The 19,404-nt window shown below is 48.9% G+C and overlaps 1 protein-coding gene across 1 annotated transcript in view; it reads left to right on the plus strand.

The window, feature by feature from the left end:
• Nucleotides 1-1,066: 1,066 nt before the first annotated feature.
• LOC306948513 (mitogen-activated protein kinase kinase kinase 3-like) overlaps nucleotides 1,067-19,404 on the plus strand; it is a gene marked incomplete at both ends in the record, with an annotated part of 67,049 nt that continues 48,711 nt past the window's right edge. The window contains 2 exons of the mRNA XM_079538152.1: nucleotides 1,067-1,268; nucleotides 1,451-1,693. Coding sequence (XP_079394278.1) covers nucleotides 1,067-1,268; nucleotides 1,451-1,693 — 445 coding nt within the window. The remainder of the gene's footprint in view (nucleotides 1,269-1,450; nucleotides 1,694-19,404) is intronic.

Consider the following 19,404-nt stretch of genomic DNA (forward strand, 5'->3'; position numbering starts at 1 on the left):
CTGAAGGGCAGGAGCCAAAACATTTCCAATGTGCCAAGTTACCGGATTGTTATTAAGCTGTCAGAGTTACAGGGAAGGTGCAGGGAAAGGCAACCTCCTTCCCCAGGCCAGGTGGCTTAGCATAGACTTAGGCTGCTTCCCAAAGTAATGAGGCAAGCGGGAGTCAGAGGTTCCTTCCAGCAACAGCTCGGTCCCCCTGGATGCCTCCCCATAAGCTGCACAAATATTCTGCGGAGGGAGAGGGAAAAGAGTGAAACCTATTCAGTTACATCAAGCTCACGACTGGCCTAGTAAAATCATTTATGGAGTGAGGGAACCCGGAGCGCTTTGGGCTGGAGCCATCTGCTGTTATTTGGTACACAGAATCGGTTTCTATGGATTTTATTAATAGGTCACGCGATTGTGTGCGAGGATGTGAGATGTGAATCTCTCCAGAGGGGTCCCTGCCTGGGGCTCCTATTGCCTTCACAGGCAGCAGCTCCAGCTTTCTGGCAGCCCTGAAAGCCTCAAGGGAAATGGCTCTGCTGCTAGGATTCTGCCTGCATTTTTGCTTGCACGTCTCTCTCGCCACCAAAATTTCAAGCTGACTTTCTTCCTGTTCTTCTCTGCAGCACGTTTACTCAATGTGGAAATAGGGAAATAATCAGAGAAGTGCTCCTGCTTCCTTTCTCCGCTGTCTGCAAAATTCTTTCTTTCTACCCAGTGGGATTCCTAGTGCAGACCTCAGGCCCCACTTGCACTGGCTTTGGAGTCCGCGTTGTGTGCTGGCCCTTACGGTGTGAATTTTGTTTTTAAGCCACTTTGGCCTCCCCTCAGATGGATCCAAAGGGATGCGCTGCACCAAGGATGCTCAAGGCAGGCACTTGTGGGTCACCGCATCCCAGAAGCTGCTCCACCTCCCACAGGGGCTACCAAGGAAGCTCTGAGCTGCTCTGTGACAACAGGTGACATCCCAGAAACAACCGAGAGCCACCCCAAAACCCCACGCCGCAATAGGGCCCGGCCCTCCCTCATCCGCTAACGCGATCCCCAGCCACCACACAAGCCCTCAGCGGGGCCACGCGTTATGGCGCCCCCCGGCGGGCTGGCGCTGCTCTCGGCGCCGCTCCTCACCGCTTCCCCATTGGCGGCGGCGGCTCCGCGCGTCATCGCTTCCTCCCGCTTTTGTGCACCGCCCCGCGTCCCGCTGCCGCCGCCGCTCCGGATCCCGCCGTGCCGCGTCCAGTCGAGCCTTGCCGAGCCGAGTCCCCGCGCATGGCCCCCCGCGGGTAGCCGCTCTCCGGACGGGTAAGGCTCTCCGGGCGCCTTTCCGCGGGCAGTGGGTGCGTGCAGCCGGGCTGCGGGCTCGGTTTTCTTTGGCTCTTTCATTTTTATATTATTTTTTCCCCTCGGTGCCGATTTGGAGTTTCGCTTGTCTTCGTTGTTCTTTCCCCATCCGCTTTCCCCGAAGGTCAGCCCGCTTCTGAAGGTCGCTGGCGGGTTGCGGGGTTCCGCTCCGCGGCTCGGGCTCCGTGCGGGGCCGATCGCTGCGGGACGGCCGCGTTACGGGCGCTCGTGTCGTCGGGATGCTCCCGACTCGTGCCGGACCCAGCGCTGGGTCTCTACCGTCCGTCTTGGCACCGCAAGCCGCAGTACCGGAGAACCGTGCATACGATCGTTTTCTCGCCTGACGTGGCCGAATGCCGCTTGGGAAGTGGATTCCCCCTCTCCGGCTGCTTTTTGCCTCCTCCCCAATTCCCGTTGGCTTCTCTTAGCCTCTCGCACACCGACCCGCTGCGGGTTTGGCTGCACACAGAGAGCCCAAACCCTGAGCTCCATCCTTTGTGGCTGTGCTGGGGATGCTGAGGGTAGCCGGCTCGGATGGGGCCCTGGGCAACTTGATCTGCTGGGTGGCGACCAGCCTACAGCAGGGGCTCGGAGCTGTGGGGTCTTTGAGGTCCCTTTCCACCCAAACCGTTCTGTGATTCAATGACTCTTTGTAGGTTGGGGTTTGTGCAGAGTTTGGGGGTTTCGGGAGTCAAACGGCAGTTCTGTGCTAGCTGAGGGTCTGCTGCCCATCCATTACAATGGAAGGGCTTTGAGGTTTCTCCTGCTCTTTAGTGCTTTCCTCCCCAGCTCTGTGCCTCAGGAGGGTTTCCCGGCCCATGGAAGCTCCTCTGTTGCAAGCCAGGGCTGGATGGGCTGCCAGCCTGCTGGTGTGTGAGCATAGGGGCTCTTTTGCATCTTCCCTCCCTGAATGGTTTCTGGTGCTGCAGTTTTATCCATCAGTCTCATTGCAAAGAGATGCAGTCTGGCTTTTCATACAGAACAGAACCTGCAAGCTGATGGACAGAGCAGCATGGAAACTCTTCTCTTCCCTCCATCCCTTCCCAGACATTGCTGTGGACTGGCGATGCAACCTGGTGTGAGCATGCAGCTTGGACTTGCTTTGTTTTCTGAGTTCTGCTGTTGGTAAGGGCCCAATGGGGATGGCAAGGATTGCAATGGTGCTGGCAGAGCTTGGTGCTGCGCGTCTGTCCCTCCTGTTGCAGAGCTGCTGCTGGAGGGAAGTGAATCAGGGAGGTGAGAGGGTCATTAGCTGCAGTGGGAAAGGAATTAAAGACTTTCAATGACAGCTCATCTGCTCCGAGGAAATATGTTTTTTTTCTCTACAAATCTCTGCATTTCTGTGTATCTCCAGGTCCAGCTCAGGAAGGGGCTGCGTGTCCCTGGAGGCAGCAGAGCCCTCAGCTTCTGCAGTGGGCCGTGGGCTGCTGTCTGCCAGCTGCAGGCAATGTGTTCTGGGTTCGGTCCTTCCCACTCCCCTCTGCACATATCCCGGCCAAGTGCAGCGTGCGCAGCAATGTGCAGAATGTCAGCTGTGCACCGGGGAGATGGAAAATGCATTATAGAGCCATAAGAAGGGGAATATGGAATTTTATTCTTTTTTCCCACTTGGAGCCCTCAGGCGCTCCTCAGTCTTTGCAGAAGAGTTCTAAATGGCCCACTGATCCCTAATCTGGCGGAATACCCTGAATCCCCAGACTGTATTTATTTTCCCATTTAAGCTCTGTGAGGCAAAGTGGGCGATGGGACGTTTTTCCAGGAACCCTTCCAGGAAAGCATCCGTGGCTCCGGCCAGGCTCTCTCTGTTCTCCCTCTGCTGCCTCCTTGGCTCTCTGCACATTCCTTCCAGGTGCCTTTTCTGCCTTTGTCAGGTGGGATGCAGGGATGCTCCACGTCATCTCGCTTGTGCCTGACCGTGCTGCCTTTGTGTGATGCGTGGGCATCGGGTTGGCATCTGCCATGCTGCTTTTCCGCAGGAGAGATGAGTTCCATCTGTGAAGGGATGTGTGAGCACATATGCACGTGGTTGTGTTGGCATTTTGGTTTGTTTTCAGTCTGTCCTCACACTTTTGATCCAGTCTGGCCAAGTAGTCTTCTTCTTAGTCACTGAAATGGCAACCGATGGCCAACCCGATCACTGTCCCATCTCATCTTTAATAACAGAAGAATAAAAAATAGAATCATAAAATCACTAAGGTTGGAAAAGATCTCAAAGTCCAGCCATCAGCCCACCCCTGCCATGCCCATTGACCACGTCCGTCAGTGCCACATGGTTCTGGAGCACCTCTGGGGGCGGTGACCCCACCACCTCTCTGGGCAGCTGTGCCACTGCATCACCACTCTTTCTGAGAAGAAATTATTCCTTATATCCAGCCTGAAATTGCTGCCTTCTGCTCCAGAGCCACTGGGGAATGATTCCCTGCTGAAGATGGATTGCTCAGGAAAGCAGAATGAGAGTGTTGAGCCTTCCCTGTGACGCTGTGCCAGGAGCTGTGGTGTCCCATATTGGTGACATAGGAAGGAATTTGGTCCCTCAGTGCTGCAGCAGCTGGGGGGAAAGCATTTGGCCAGGCGGGCTGCAAGGGCTCGGGGTCGAGCCTTGTGTCTTTGTGGTTGGGGCAGGGTGTGCTGCTGGTGTTGGCTCCAGGTGTTCCCAGAGCACCAGGAGTGCCCTGGAAGGCTGAGAATTGGATCTAGACTTGCTGAGGCTTGTAGGAGAGGTGGCAGGTGCATGTACCACCAAAAGAGGAGGATTCAGCTCCAAAATGCATTCCCCAAACACTTTTTCCATGGAAGATCCTTATATCTGTATTAGTGGAGACCAAGTGGCTCTGGGTCTCTCATAGAACCTGTCCTCTCCCAAGTTAAAACTCACTCTGGCTACTATTTAATCAGCAATTTTGGCAAAAACGGCCCTGGTTTTATGCTCCTCACTCTGCAAAACGATCTGGGCAGATGAGCCAGCGCCGTACTGAAACCCAGGGAGGAGCTGAGCTGGAGCTTGGCCTGGTGCCGGAGGAGCAGCACAGGACAAAGTCCGGGCAGCGACGTGCATGGGCCAGGTCCTGGAAGGAGCTGCCTGCTGCGTGAGATGCTGTGCAAACAGTGTGTGCTGGCCAGGCCCTTGGGTGACCTGAACTCTCAGGTAGTGATTAAACACCACTCCTGCACTACTAGGGCTGTCCTGGAGTGTTGGTGTTAATCTGGTCTGTTTAAAGGCTTTCTGTGATTCTGGAGCCTTGCGAGTGCCTGAAGATCCCTAAAGGACTTTGGAAGTTTTGTACATAACGAGGCTTGGCTGGGGAAAACAGCTTAGGGACAAGGTGCAGGGTGAAGTCTTGTAGCTGGTGGTCGAGGTAAATGGATTGGAATATGTGTGTGGACAGGAACTCTATTTTAAGTGCTTTTTCCTTATTGGCCTCTAGCCTGAGAGTGCCCTCAGGGGGACTGTCCCTTTTCTGCATGCTGGGTCATTGCAAAGGCCAACTGATAATGTTATCTGTGGGTGATGCTGGTGTGTTGACAGCTCAACTTGATGTCTGAAGAGATGATGCAGTCAGTGTGGAAATGGGTGGCTGGAAGGAGGTGTGGGCTGGGACCGTGCAGCAAAGCAGTCTAGCAGCTCTGTGAGTGATGATTGTGTGGTACTTGGAGGTGGGAGGTTTGGGGTTGCTTCTGCTGATGTGGATCAATCACAGAGTGGTTTGGGTTGGAGACCCAAAGACCATCCAGTTCCATCCATGGGCAGGAATCCACCAGACCAGGTTGCCTAATGTGCATCCCTCCATACAGGCACCAGGCTGGGTTGAGCTCCTGGAAGGCTTTCCTTGCTAGTACTGGGTGCTCTCACTGAAGCCTCAATGCCTTCTGTTTGCCTTTCAGCATGGAAACACAGTCCAATCCTGATTGTAGTCCTCCTGGCTCCCAGCTTGGCGAGCAGCTTTTGGGAAACCTGAGCACCCAGTTAATAAACTGATGGAATGCTTTTGCTGCTCCTTGGTCTTAATCCTTCCTTGCTGGTGTAACAGAGTAGCCAGAGTCATTAGAGAAACATGCAAAATATTTCAGTTATTTCTATTTGGATGTTGCTGGTGGCAAATAAGAGATAAATGGAGTCTGTATTGAGCTGTGCTTAGTTTGTTGCATCATTGGTTTTATTGGAGGGTTCAAGGTCCAGCTCTGAATTGCTGCTGTCTGGGTTCAGCCCAGCTTCAGGGTGCATTGGAGCTGCGTTGTGCCTAATGAAGGGGTGGGCAGATGGAGAAGCGAGGGGAAGGGCTGCATGTGTGTGCTTCTTTAAAATGCTGGGTTCTCATTCTCCATCACTGCCTTCCCCAATCTCCTGAGTGGCCGTGGTTGGATGGGTTTGCTTTAGTGTCTGTCCCATGAGCTGACTTGCAGTGCCTCAGAAGCTTCCCCACTAGCCATGGGCAGATGCCCGTATGTGACACCAGTACTTCTGGATGTGCTCCTGGATGCTGCCTTGAGTCCTGACTGGCTCTGATGGAAGGGCAGCTTTGTTGTTTGTCTGCATACCGTAAGGGTGGCCTCTGTGTGCAGACCAGCTTGGCTTCATCTCTCTTGGCTGAAATGACCTCGTAGGCATGAAGGGTTTGAGGAATAGTGCCTGCCCTTCCCTATGTTTGCTTGTGTTGGGGATGGAGATGAAATGCTTTGCTTGCTGGGGCTCTCCCCAAAGTGCTGAGATATTGAAGATAAAGACAATATGTGTGTCATTCACTATGCTACCTGGCTGATGACTCAAGAGAAAGGGAAAATACTTAAATCATCACAATATATCAGCGTGTTCACATACAGCATTACCAGTATGACTAATAACATGGTGCAAGCCTGCTTGGCTTCTGGATGGGACAGGCTGGGGAGAGGGTGTCTTACACTTGTGAGTTGTGTCACAGAAGACAAGCTCAAACAATCAGCTTTGGTACTGGTGTAGAATGTGCTGTAACTGTCTTCATCTGGGATGAAATCTGGGGATCAGCTCGTTGCAGTGTTGGTCTGCGTCCAGGAGCATCGCTGAAGGCTTTGAATGGTGCCCTTACAGCATCGTGCCTTAACCAGGGAGTACAGTGGGGGAAATTGTGTATATAACTATTTAAAAGACAGCTATTCCCTTTGCAGAGCTTGGAAAAAATTGCCTGTACATCTATTGCATGAGTCTTGAGGTGTTAGCAGACGCAGCTGTGTTCCGCTTAACTGCATGCTGGCATCGTTTTGGCTGTTCTTGCAGTTCTTGAGAAATGAGAAGAGGAAACCATTTGGTTAGAGACCGAGGAAAGCTGAAGGATGTCTTCAATGCATCTGTGTGCACTGAGTTGTACAGATGTATGTGCTGTGTAGTCCCTAGTTGTAAGGGGTCTGTGGGGGGGGACGAAGCTCTGTTGGCGGGGACGAAGCAACCTGTGCACCTTACAAGCCTGCAGTGTTGGCTTTTGGGCTGGTGGGCAGCTGGTTGGCTGTATGCTCTGGCTTGTGAGAGGGCACTATCCCCTCCATTTGTAGTTTGTGATGAGGACCACAGAACGTGTCTGCACATCCTATAAAACAAGGCAGCCGTGCTGCAAGGCTCTGTTTGGGGCCGTTTCTGACATAATCCATCAAGAAGCAGTCTGTTCTCTGACTTACTGCTGGAAGTGTGTGGTTGTGGATGGATGAGCAACTGCTTACCTAGCATTACCAAAGCAACGAGTTGTTGCTTTCCATGACTCATGAAAATGCACTGTAGGTTCTCTTAAGAATGGCTGAGATCATTTTTTGGCCAGGGCTGAGGATCTGGTTTCCTTAGCAAATAGCAGTGGAGGTGGAGGGATGGGGATTTCCAAACTCATTTCTTTGTATGGGTGAGTTGGATTTTTGAGCTTGCTTAATGAGGTACTTATTTCATTTGAAAAGAAGGGGAAAAAGAAAAAGACCTGTAAGTTCCACATCTGTTTGGCTTTCGTGGCATGTCCCGTTTTGTTGTGTTTTGCCTTACAGAGGGGAAAGGTACCAATAACACTGCAGGGCTGCATGCTGTATTTTTCCGCTTTAACAGGCATAGAAACAGGGGTGGCATTTTTCTTCTAATGCAAATCGTAGAGTGGTTGGAGTTGGAAGGGACTCTGAAAGGTCATCCAGTCCAACTGCCCTGCAGTGTACAGGGATACTCACAGCTCCATCAGGTGCTCAGAGTCCCATCCAGCCTGACCTTGGCTGTTAGCAAGTTGTGTTTTAGTGTTTGGTCAACCTTCTGTCTTTTTATTTTATTTTTATTAAATAATTATTTGCATCACTTTCTGGTTTGGGCTGTTCGCTCTGTAAGGAGCAACACTCGCATCCTTGAGAACCAAGTGGTGCGAGAGGAGCATCAGGTGGAGGGGAATGGGAGCTGTAGGATAATGGGAGGTCCCCAAGTGCTTGGTGACCACTGCACCCAGCTTGCAGCATCCTCTGCACACCTGTCAGGGGGAGCAGCTGTACCTTAGCACCTTGGAGCACGCAGAGAGGGTATTGGCCCCCTGGGGCTGCACAGGGGCAGCACATCTGTCCTGGGAACAGCAGGAATGCAGCAGTGTAATTGCAGCAGCGTAACTGCCTGGCTGAAAGCCAAGGCTGAATGGGAACAATGTGACTGAACAGGTTTGTGCTCGCTTCCTCTAATCTCAAAGGTGAGGTAAAGCAGAAACTCAGAGGAGTTTGCTCTCCTCCTGCTTCCCACTGCTGTGCATCTTGTTTAACTCGCTAGCTTTGGGCATCAAGGGCAAAGACCACTGGTTTTATCAGAAGCATCGCCTTACCTCCCTTTTCACAGCACACCGTACGTGGAAGCCTTCTGGATCGTAATGATTTATTTCTATGCAGAAAAGGAAATAACTGTGATCTGCAGTCTTCTGTTCTCAGGGTTTGCGGATATGTGGATGTAGGGACAAAGTTCATGACTTCATGCCATGATTAGCTGCAGCCTACATGCCTGTAACATGGCAGCACTGAGCCCAGCACGGCTGCAGCAGGCTCTGTAGGATCTAAAGAAGGCTTTACCAGCAGGACTAGTCCTCAAGATGGGAAGTTTAGGTTAGATATTAGGAGGAAGTTTTTCACATGGAGGGTGGTGAAGCACTGGCACAGGTTGCCCAAGGAGGCTGTGGATGCCCCATCCCTGCAGGCATTCAAGGCCAGGCTGGATGTGGCTCTGGGCAGCCTGGGCTACTGGTTGGCAACACTGCACATAGCAGGGGGCTGAAACTAGATGAGGATTGTGGTCCTTTTCAACCCAGGCCATTCTATGACTCTGTGATTTCCAGGTGGGTTATTGCTACGCAGGGCCAAGACCCAGCAGCAGTTGTAGAGCTGGCAGTTCTGGGGAGTGGAGGATGCCAGCAATGAGCTGGTGCTGCTGGGCTTCCAGGGCTTTGCACTGCTGTATGCTGGAGAAAAGAGGTGGAAGCAAGATTTGGCAAGCTGTTCTGCTGCGTTTTTTGAACAGTCGTGCCTTCAGATTGCCGCCAATGCATGGGGTTCTTTTGAGTGGAGAGGTACGTCAGAGGGCTTTAGTGGTTTCTGGGAAAGTGTTGCTCTGAAAGCTGTGCTTTCTCATCTGTAAATTACAGGTGGGGGTGTTGAAGCCCACCCAGGTTAAGTCATTCCCTCCAGTGTAAGATTTCCAGAGTATAACAGAGGGGAAAGAGTCCTAAATCCCGTTCCTTCCTCCAAAAAAGAAATAATAAAGTTTAAAAGAGTGAACTTGTGATTTTTTTTCCTTTTAGTTTAAACATTCCAGTCTTCATGACTTACCTTTCTTTCTTCAGCTTTGACATCTGCAAGTACCTCTTTTTAACTGAAAATAAGGAAGCGTGGATTCTGATGTAATCATGTGATTCCAGGAAACTGGCTACTAATGAAAAACACCAAATCGTGTGAGAATTTGCAATGCTCGGGGTCAGCCCATGGCCCAGCATCTGAACTAGAAACCGAAGCAGAACCTTCTATTTTCAGCATTCTTTTCAGTGTTGTGACCAGCAAGCATTGCTTCATCATCCATTGACGCCCATCCAGTTGCAAGAGGAGATGTAGGGTTCCCCAAACCCTTTGGTTCCTTATATTGTTCTCTTCTCTGTGCTGGACAGGATTGTGCTTGAGTGCTCAGAGACGCACAGGTTCTCCAGTAATACTAAAATGAGGTTCTTGCACTGCTTGTGGCTGCTGAGAGAGAAATTAATGGACTGACTTGGGTGCCTTGGAGCTCATTGAAGCTGAAAGACCACGTGCGAGTCCTCCTTGGCTTAATTCACAGAATCACAGAATCACAGAATTGTAGGGGTTGGAAGGGACCTCCAGAGATCATCGAGTCCAACCCCCATTTCTCCTTGGGCAAGTCTTGTGAGCATGAAGGAAATAACAGCAGGAAGGGAGATGTCTTCAAAGGGCAGTGCTCTCCCACTGTGAGCAGGCGAGCAAAGCCAGCACGTTTCTTCACACCACGGGAGATATTTATTCTGTGACTAAGCATAAAAGTTAAGAGATGGAAAAGGTCCTATGAGATCATATCATCCACCTCCCTGCTGGCGCGCGGTTTCCTCCCTGGGGTGTATTTTTGAATGGGCTGTCAAGCAGATGGGACTCATTTACTGGAGGTACCATGGGGCAGCCCGTGCAGGTGTGGGATTCCATGCACATGTGACTCCACTTGCATGTGCACGAGTTGCTTGCAGCAAGAGGATTTGATAGTAAATCAGACTCAGCATTCTTTGCATTCTCGAGCCTTCCCGTTGACTTGCTGCAGCTCAGTTTCTGCAGGCGTCAGCCTGTCTATTTTGGAATGTTCTAGGGATAAGCTAATTTTGCTTGATGTTTATGATGGAGTAGGTGGTTTGAAAACTAATAATAATAAGAAAAAAAAAATAGAATCTTTTTGGTAAGGAGAGGTCAGCCAGCTAGACATCTGCACAGCTGGCCCAGGCTCTACTTGCTGTGGTCTGTGATGGCGTCGAGTGAAGACTCCCGGAGGAGACATCAGAAAGGTGCAGGTGGAAATGCTATTGCTATGACAAACAGATCCGTGCTGGAGTTTCAGACCGGAGCTTTGGGACCATCAGCTCTGCTTCGTTTATTGCTCCTCAGAACGTGTAACCATAGCACAGCCTCATGCATACGTACTTCTGCTGTTTTTTTATTTCACACACCCCAGTTTCATTTGTGGCTGAGAACACTTAGCAACTCACAGAGTGCACACACTGAGTGTTGGGTAGAAAGGGACGGATTCTGTCCTTACCTAATTCAGGGAAGATTTGGAGCATATGTAGAATGTAGGTGGGGGCTTGGAGCAGAAATTTCTTATCAAGGCATGTGCTGCCTTGCTGTGTTGGGATTGTGTTGGCTTTTGCATCCAGGATACTTTGCTGCTTTCAAGAGCGCCTCCTGGTCAACAGGGATGTGAGATCAACATTTGGGATTGGAAACCAGGACTGCTGTATGATACAGGTGAGCAGCCAAGCTCGCTTCACCACTGATGAGAAGTTTTTGCTGGAGGTGGCCCCATGTTGGGCCCCTGGGGCTGTGTGTTGGCCTTGTGGTCGGTATCCCAACACCATGCTGCATTTTGTGTAGTTTTCTGTAGGTGTTGTGGGACATCCCTTGGTGCACCACTCTCTCTGCTGAATCAGGAGAAGTTTTCCCCTAAATCCAAGGAGGGCAGGGGCTGGGTGTTTCATGGCACACACCATGTCCCTGGCACCGATGGTCTTTTTCTTGGCATGTTGCATGGAAGTGACAGTATCGCAGATGACGTTTTCTAGGAAAGTTTCCAACACTTGTAAATGAGCCCTGAGATGTGCTTCACCTCCCTTCCTCCAGCAGACGTCTTCTGAGGAGGGGGAACTTACTGTAGGGCACAGCACATGCAGAGAGAAAGTCTGCCTTATTATTACTTGATTTGGAGAAATCTTGGTCTAAAGATTTAAAAAGCAACTGCACGTAATGCCTGGACACCACCTCTCATCATCAATTAACAGCATTAAATACTCAGCAGAGAGTTAATGAGAAAACTGAAGTCTTTCCATCAGGATAGCCTTCTGGTTTCCATTGAAATACAGCTGAAGAACTGGAAAGGCTCCTGTATTTTGTTTTGATATGCAGGCATATGTTCCTTTCCATCCTGGAAATTAATTCTGTCTGTCTGAAACTGGGCCGTGGGAATCATTATTGAGTTGCTCAATGTTTCTCAGAGCTCTCTTGGAAGAGGAGCTGACTGTTTCCCTGCTGTGTCTAATAAATGACCTGGTTTTGGAGCAGCTGAGCAACTGCTGCTCTGACAGTCTTTGCATTTGAAGGTGTTGCTTGGCTGCCCTGGCAGTCCAGGATTGGTCGGTGGTCTCTTGAAGCTGATGGGCTCCTCTCTTCTGAAGGTCTTCAGGTCATATTTCCTCCAAGGTGCCTTCTGCTGCTCCTGATTTTCCTTTGCACCACACCAGGCTGGAAGCCATAGGAGAGGCACTGGCACAGGAGAAGCTGTGGGTGCCCCATCCCAATGAGTGTTCAAGGCCAAGTTGGATGGGGCTGTAGGCAGCCTGGTCTGCTGGGAGGTGTCTCTGCCTGTGGTGCAGGGTTGGAAGCAGATTTCTTTAAGGTCCTTTCCAACCCAAGTCTCTTCTGATGTCAGTGGGCTGTGATGCCCAGCTTCAAGCAGCACAATGCCCTCAACTAAATTTAGCTGCATGACCTGCCTTCTCAGTTTTCCTATCTTTTTTACCCCTACTTATGTTTGGGGAATGAAGGGGAGCCAGCACAGAAATCACAATAATAAAGTCACAGAATAGTTTGGGTTACAAGGGACCAATGTATATGCTCTATATACATATCATATGTATATGTCTCTATATACAATATTATGCTGCTCAAACATAAGGCCATGTGCTACCTGCTCTGGTTCCTGCACTGTTGATGGCTCATGTTGTATCATGTGTAGACAGTCACACACACAAACACAAGCACATTTGAGTTCATGTGATGCTGTAGGTCAGGAGGACAAGGAGAATAAAACTTATGTGAAAACTGACCCACGTGTTCCTGTTTCATAATCTCCTCACCATCCCATCAGTGTGTGCACAAACTGGAGACGGCAGTGTCCTGGGGCTATGCAGGAATGCATTCCTTTCACCCAGAAACACAGCATGCATTTTAATCTTCCCTTGCCACTAAGTGCTTGTTGAGCTTGGCTTTCCCTGCTCTCATCTAGATTCAGAATTACGCAACAGAAGTGGCGTGAGCAAGAAAATAATCAGAGAATAATAGAACATTGGGAGTTGGAAGGAGCCCACAAGGATCATCAAGTCCAACACCTGGCTTTTGCACAGGACCACCCAAAAATCAGACTGTGTATCTGAGAGATATGTCCAAACCTTTCTGGAGCTTGGAAAGGATCTTGAGGTGACTCTATGGGCTGATCCTCTGGTCCTGGTCTCCCCATGTGCCATGGGTTTTCTTGCTGATAGGAACCACAGAATCATAGAATGGCCTGGGTTGAAAAGGACTATGATGCTCATCTAGTTTCAACCCCCTGCTGTGTGCAGGGTCACCAACCAGCAGACCAGGCTGCCCAGAGCCACATCCAGCCTGGCCTTCAATGCCTGCAGGGATGGGGCATCCACAGCCTCCTTGGGCAACCTGTTCCAGTGCATCACCACCCTCTGAGTGAAAAACTTCCTCCTAATATCTAACCTAAACCTCCCCCGTCTCAGATTAAGACCATTCCCCCTTGTCCTATCACCATCTACTCTCATAGTCACAGGCAGGCTACAATGACCAGGTAGCTGCTGAGAGAGCAGAAAGTAGTCAGTAATTCTGAGCCCTCAGCTTCTCTGTGAATCAGAAAGTTGTGTTTTGATCAATCAAATGCAGATGGGCTGCAGGGGTGAGGCTGCAGCTTGTTAGGGCAGACAGCTGGGAGGCTATCGATCGCAGCCAGTAGAGGCTAATGGTGGCATATGAGGGCTGGTAGGGCAGACTGTAGGAGAGTTGAGGTGTCAGTGGGAAGCTGGGAATGAGGGAAAGTGGGTCTGTTAGCAAGTAGGTTGCCTTGGGGGATGGCAGAGCAGCTTCCATGCTTAAATCAGGATAGGCTGTGAGGTCTGGCAGCCTATCTGAGAGATAGCTGGGCCTCCTCCTGCCTGCTCCAGAGCCTGTTGTGGAGATAGGGTTGGTTCTAAGCTGCTGTTATCCTCAGGGAGAACTGGGCATCCCAGGCAATGGACTCTCAGGTCAGGTTCTCCATTGTGTGACATTGGCTTGGCAGCTCTTTGGAGCAAGGTTTCATGTGTCTGAGGATGTGATTTGACCCTGGATAAGGGGAAATGGTACATGACAGTGTTCTTCTGAATGCAAACAAACCATCGTCATTAGCAGAGGGGGCTGTCTGTCAGGATGATACATTCATCCTGACTTGATGTTCTCTGCTTTTTTGGTTTTTGTTGTTGTTGTTGTTGGGTTTTTTTGCTGATGGAGGAGTACTTTTCAATACTTGTGATTGCTTCCTAGTTTTATGGTTTTCTGGCAGCTGGTGATTTCTGTGCAAAATCAACACTTTTTTTTTTTTTTTTTTTTTTTTTTTTTAATGTACCAGTGTAAATTACTGATTATTCCACTGAATTTGGTAAAGGGATTATTACTAGATAGCAGAAAAATGAAACCGACTGAGAAAAGCTTACTGGAACGCGTTGGATGGGTTATTGCATTTACAGACTCACTTGCAGGAAGAGGAGGAGTTGATAAGGGAAGGAATCTTAAAATCTTAGTGACTCTTAAAAGGCTGTGGGGGAAGTTAACAGCTATCTGCCATGCAGGTTTTAAAGCTCATGTTCTACACCTGATGGAACCAACAGAATGGCTTAGGAGAGACTTCTTGAGCACAGCTGCACTGGTTTTGTCACTTATGATGAAAGGTATGCTCCGTTTTGCACGATGGCTCTTAAGAATCTATGGAGTATCTCTTCTTCTAGCAGCGTATTGCTGTGCAAGAGATTCTTAAGCAGTTTTAAGTTGCTGTGTTCCAAAATGGGGAGAAAAATCCTTGGCTGATACGTGTTCGTATCAAATTCCTTGTTGGCTTTTGTGCAGTGTCTTCCAGAGCGCTGGGCTCCTCATGTGAGCTGTGGGCATGCACGCGTGTCACTCCTTGCTTTGCAGCTTGATGAGTGCATGCTCAGGAAAGGTTTTTTTTCCTCCTCTTGGCTCATGCAGTCTGTCCATTAAGGTCATTTGCGAGATAAACATGCAAACCTGGGCCCTGGTTACACACATTTGCAGAAAGCCTGTCCCTGTTGCATGCTTGTAAAGATAGGATTGTAAGCTTGAATGGCTTCTTTTTGACCACGCCTGTGTGTTGCGTGGTTCAGATGAGCAGAAGATGCCATATGAATTGGGAATGTCTCAATTGTCCCCAAAATCTAACAATTCTAGTGCCTGATTTAGTGGTTGCCAGCCCTGTATGCAGCAAGGGATTGGAGCTACGTGATCTTTGGGATCCCTTCCAACACAAGCCATTCTATGACTATGATAATCCAAGGAAATCTTTGATATTTTAACCACTCATTGAGTTTGAATCTCTCTTGGCCAAGCCTGCAGGCTGTTTGACCAAGCTATCCGCGTGCCTACGCTTGTATTCTCCCAGCTAAAACAATCTCATTTGCTTTGCTGTTGTTTTTAATGCTACCCCAGCCCTGGCCTCTAAGCTTTTTGAAAATAACATTTACAATAATATTTTTAACAGTTCCGTAGTATACAAAACTCCAGCGCCCTGGCAGGACTCCCGGAAACTTGCTGAAAGTTAATGTGGTCAACTCTTAAAAAGGAGAGATTTTTTCCGCTTGACTCTTGCTTGTTAAACGCTGTGAGCCCAACATGTTGTTCCCTGCTGCTTGAAAAAAACAAGGAAAGTCCCAATTTTAGCAATGCTAGTTTGAGTAGCTTTCCAGCTGAGCCGCATTTCAGGGGCAACTGTGGCTTGTTATTATTGTTTTACAGTGATGTGTCCATACACCTTCAAACCAACACATGATGTGGTGCTTGGGCTGGGAGTAGGTACTGCTTTCTCATTTTGGTCTCATTTGGGTACTCATACCCTGTGCCCATGTAGCTGCAGTGATGTTGAGCCACTTGAGCTGTAGAAACGAATTCAGCTCAATCAAATCAAAGTTGCTTTTATTCCAGGTCACAGAATTGCAGGGGTTGTAAGGGATCTCAAGAGACCATTGAATCCATTGCCCCACCAAAGCAAGTCCCCTGCAATAGGTTACACAGGTAGGCATTCAGCTGGGTCTTGAATATCCCTATAGAAGGAGATTCCACAGCCTCTAGGTGAGAGCATCTGTTTGGAGGTTTCCCCTGGCAGTTTCCCAAGCAGATTGGAGCAGCCCGAGTCTCTTGCATGCACAGCTCATACCTGGAATGTGAGCACTGCATTGCCTCAGCATCCCTGGGAGCTGATTGCAAAACACAGAATCATAGAATGGCTTGGGTATGAAGGGACCTTGATAGTGTTGGGTTGGAAGGGACCATCTAGTTTCACCTCCTGCTGTGAGCTGGTTGCCCCCCACCAGATCAGGCTGCCCAGGGCCCCTCCGATCCGGCTTTCAGCACATGGAGGTCAGAGATCTTGGTGGGAGGAGAGATGGGATGCTGCTTCAAAGTGCTTCCGAGCAGAAAAAGGATTTTTCCTTTCCTCTCGCTTCCCTGTTTTCGAAAGGAGATCGTAAAAAGGCAGAATTTATACTAGAAACAGGAATGTGTCCTTCTGTAACAGGAAGCTGCTGGTATGTATTTTTGCAAAGCCACGGAAATCAACAGTGTTTGCAGCCCAATGTGAAGGCTGGCTGTCCTCAGGATTTAGGAGATCTGAGACAACAGAAAACATTTTTATCTCATGTATCTGTGAGATTTCCTGCGCTGAGTGAGCTGTGTGCTCAGTGGGGTCTCTGGCGCCCGCTGGGGCAGCGATGATGAAGAAGAGCACACAGCTCAGCCCATGGGAAATTCACCTGTCTTTCCAGTGTTTGTTTGCCTGGTTTCTGTAGGTGTGTGCTTTTGTGATAGAATCAGATTGCAAAGGTCTGAAAGTTCTCCAAAAAGCCATTAGAAAAATCTGACCATGCTGCTGATGGCGGAGTTAAGCTGGGCTGGCTCGGAATGTAGGGTTAAATCCAGGCTATCTGCACATGGCCCCAGAGCAAACCCTGAGTGCAGCTCAATTGCTGGAAGTGTTGCATCAATTTTGGAAGCAAAAGCAGTGAGGATTTGAGCTGTTTCCTGTTCTTGTTACAATCAGCCAGAGTTTTTACATTGATTTTTGGTGCACTTCTGTTCTCTCAGTCCACTTTGGCGTGAACTATCCTCCTCAAGATAAGACTTTAAACCCATCTGAGCCCGTTTTCTTCCTTGCCTCATCCTTGTCTTGGAAATAGGCAGAGTAGAGCTCAGTGTGAGCGGTGCTGTCTCAGAGGAAGCTGCAGCAGCAAAAGGAGCAATGTTCTCTGTGACGTTCACTTCTCTGCCTTCACCACTGTCTTATCGCTTTCCCTTCCTGCTTGTCTCTCTCAAAATAGGTTGGATAAATATCCTCCTGCTTGCCAGCACTGAGGCACCGTGGTTGCAGAAGACCCTTTCAATCCCTGCTTGCAGCCATTCCTTCAGAGTGAACTTCTCACATTTGTCGTTTGCATGTTGTGCCTTCATTCAGACTGAAGTGAGTTTTTCCACTGGTGTCCTCTTACACAAGGAGACTCGTAGCAGAAGTTTAAGCTCGTTACTCCAAGATTAATTATGTATATGTATATATTTTGGAAAGGGTAGCAGGTTTGTAGTGTACTCAGTGCATAACCTTTGGGCTGTGCAGAGGAGGATGGGCTCCGGCTCTCAATTCCTTGCCCCTTCTTCCTCCAGCCCAGAGGATGATGGGGAGGTGCTCTGTGAAGAATGGCTGTGTTCAGTCTCTGTCCTGTTTGCCGTGCCAAAATCCATCTATAAATTCTGTGTATGTTTGTTGTTACAGGGTGGATGCTTGAAAGTGGAGGATAAGGTACAAGTGCCTGGGACCGGTGGAATGGAGGCCTGATGTAGATGGAAAGATGGGTAAGAACTGGATTCCCCTGAAGCACTTAATTCTCTGCAGCCTATTAATTTTGGGTCTACTCTTGACAGTAGAGCGGGAGACATTGCCAAGATGGCCTACTTAAATATCACAGAATGTTTTCTTTACTTTTTTTTTTTTCTGCTTTCCAGTGGTGCTGAAATGGGATAAATTCTCTTCTTACCACCAGTGTAGTCAGTGGGTTGTGTTCTAGGTGGAGCCTCTTGCCAAGTCTGCCTTGTATTCTAGGCACAGCACCTTCACTCTGTATTTCTTCACCCAAGGAAGCTTCATTCAAATAGTGGTGGTAGGTGGATGGTTGGACTGTGTATCTTGGAGGTCTTTTCTGACCTTGATAATTCTGAGATTTGCTTTCAAGTGGAGCCTGGTGATATTTGCACCTTCCTGTGATGCTGAGGGAGAGTTATTTCTTCATTTAGATGAAGAGTATTTGTAACTCTGGAGAAACACAGTGATTCAAATCTTATTGCAGTTGCCAAAGACTGTTTTAACAGACATAGGGAAGTGCTGAACTGTTCCTGTTTTAGCATGTGAGTAATTGGATGGGAGGTATTGACCCATACTAGCAGGTGATACCTTACCTGGTGTAGGGAACCTGCTTTGGCAGGGGGGTTGGACTTGATGATCTCTGGAGGTCCTTTCCAACCCCTATGATCCTGTGATAAGTGGCAAGGGCCCCAGCTTCTTCAGCTTTTATGCTGTTGGCCATCCAGCTTCACCATGTTACTCTTACTCTTCCCAATCCTAGGAGTTAATTGCTGCTCAGATGGCTTTGTTGGTGACACATGCCTTACTGAGAGCTGTATGCTTCTAGTTTTGGGATTCAGCTGGAATCTTATGCATTTTTGAGTGTGACACTGCTCTCTGCAGAATAAATATTGACCTCAAAACTACTTCCAAAGTGGTCTGTACACCATTTTGCCAGCAAGTGGTAGTCCTAGCAATTGTAGGGATTTCTGCTTAATTTCTTTAGTTTTGAAAGGAGGATGGTGGCTGAAGGATAACAGCAGGTTCTGCCTCACGTAGCTCTTAGAATGTAATTAAAACATGGAGCTTGGATGGCTTCCTGACCTGTTGGCCCTCAAGGAAGGAGAAAGCAAAGATCTCAGAGGAATCTTTATGTTGGTTGGCACTTCACTTTTACGTTTGCATAATTTACAGGCATTCGTCCAAAATGTTTGAGGGCGTATTGAAATAGTGGGGGGGAAGAGAAAAGAAAGGGGGGGGGGGGGGGGGGGGGGCAATCCCAGTGAATTTAGCTCTCTAGAGCTGGTGGGAGAATGATATGCAGTTTGGTAGTGATTTCAATTTACAAACTGGAAAACGTGAAGCCACAGCTAAGCTGTTTGTCCTCCTAATGGAGAAAGGAGGACAGGAGGTTTTCCCTCATCCTGCCCTCACCTTCCTGTGTTCAGTTGTTTGTTTGTTTTCTTGTTTTAACTCTCTATTAACTGGAAGAGAGATTTGGGGGTAAAAGAACTCATCTAAAGTCAAGTAAAGAAGGGAGAAAAAAAAAAAAAGATAGGGAAGAGAAAGTCCAGACCTGGTTCTGGGTATAAAGAATGACAAATTTCACTTTAAAATCCCTGATGAAAAACCCCAGAACTTTCTAGGAGAAATTTTCATTTTGAAGATGAAAACCACTTCAATTCAATGCAATTTTATTTCAAAAAGAAGGAAAGCTAAGCCTTGTTCCCAGGACAGCCAGAGTTGCTTTACTGAGGTCAGTATGAGTTTTGTGTAGACTTGCAATTCTGCTTATTCAGATAACAGCAGTAGGTAACAGCAGGGCAAGGGGAAATGGTTTTAAGTTGAGGGAGAGAAGATTTAGGTTGGATGTCAGGGGAAGTTCTTTACAGAGAGAGTGGTGAGGTGCTGGAACAGCTGCCCAGAGAGGTTGTGGATGCCCTGTCCATCCCTGGAGGTGTTCAAGGCCAGGTTGGATG

The sequence above is a fragment of the Tetrao urogallus genome (assembly GCF_951394365.1).
Source record: "Tetrao urogallus genome assembly, chromosome: 7".
In the NCBI taxonomy this organism is placed as follows: Eukaryota; Metazoa; Chordata; class Aves; order Galliformes; family Phasianidae; genus Tetrao; species Tetrao urogallus.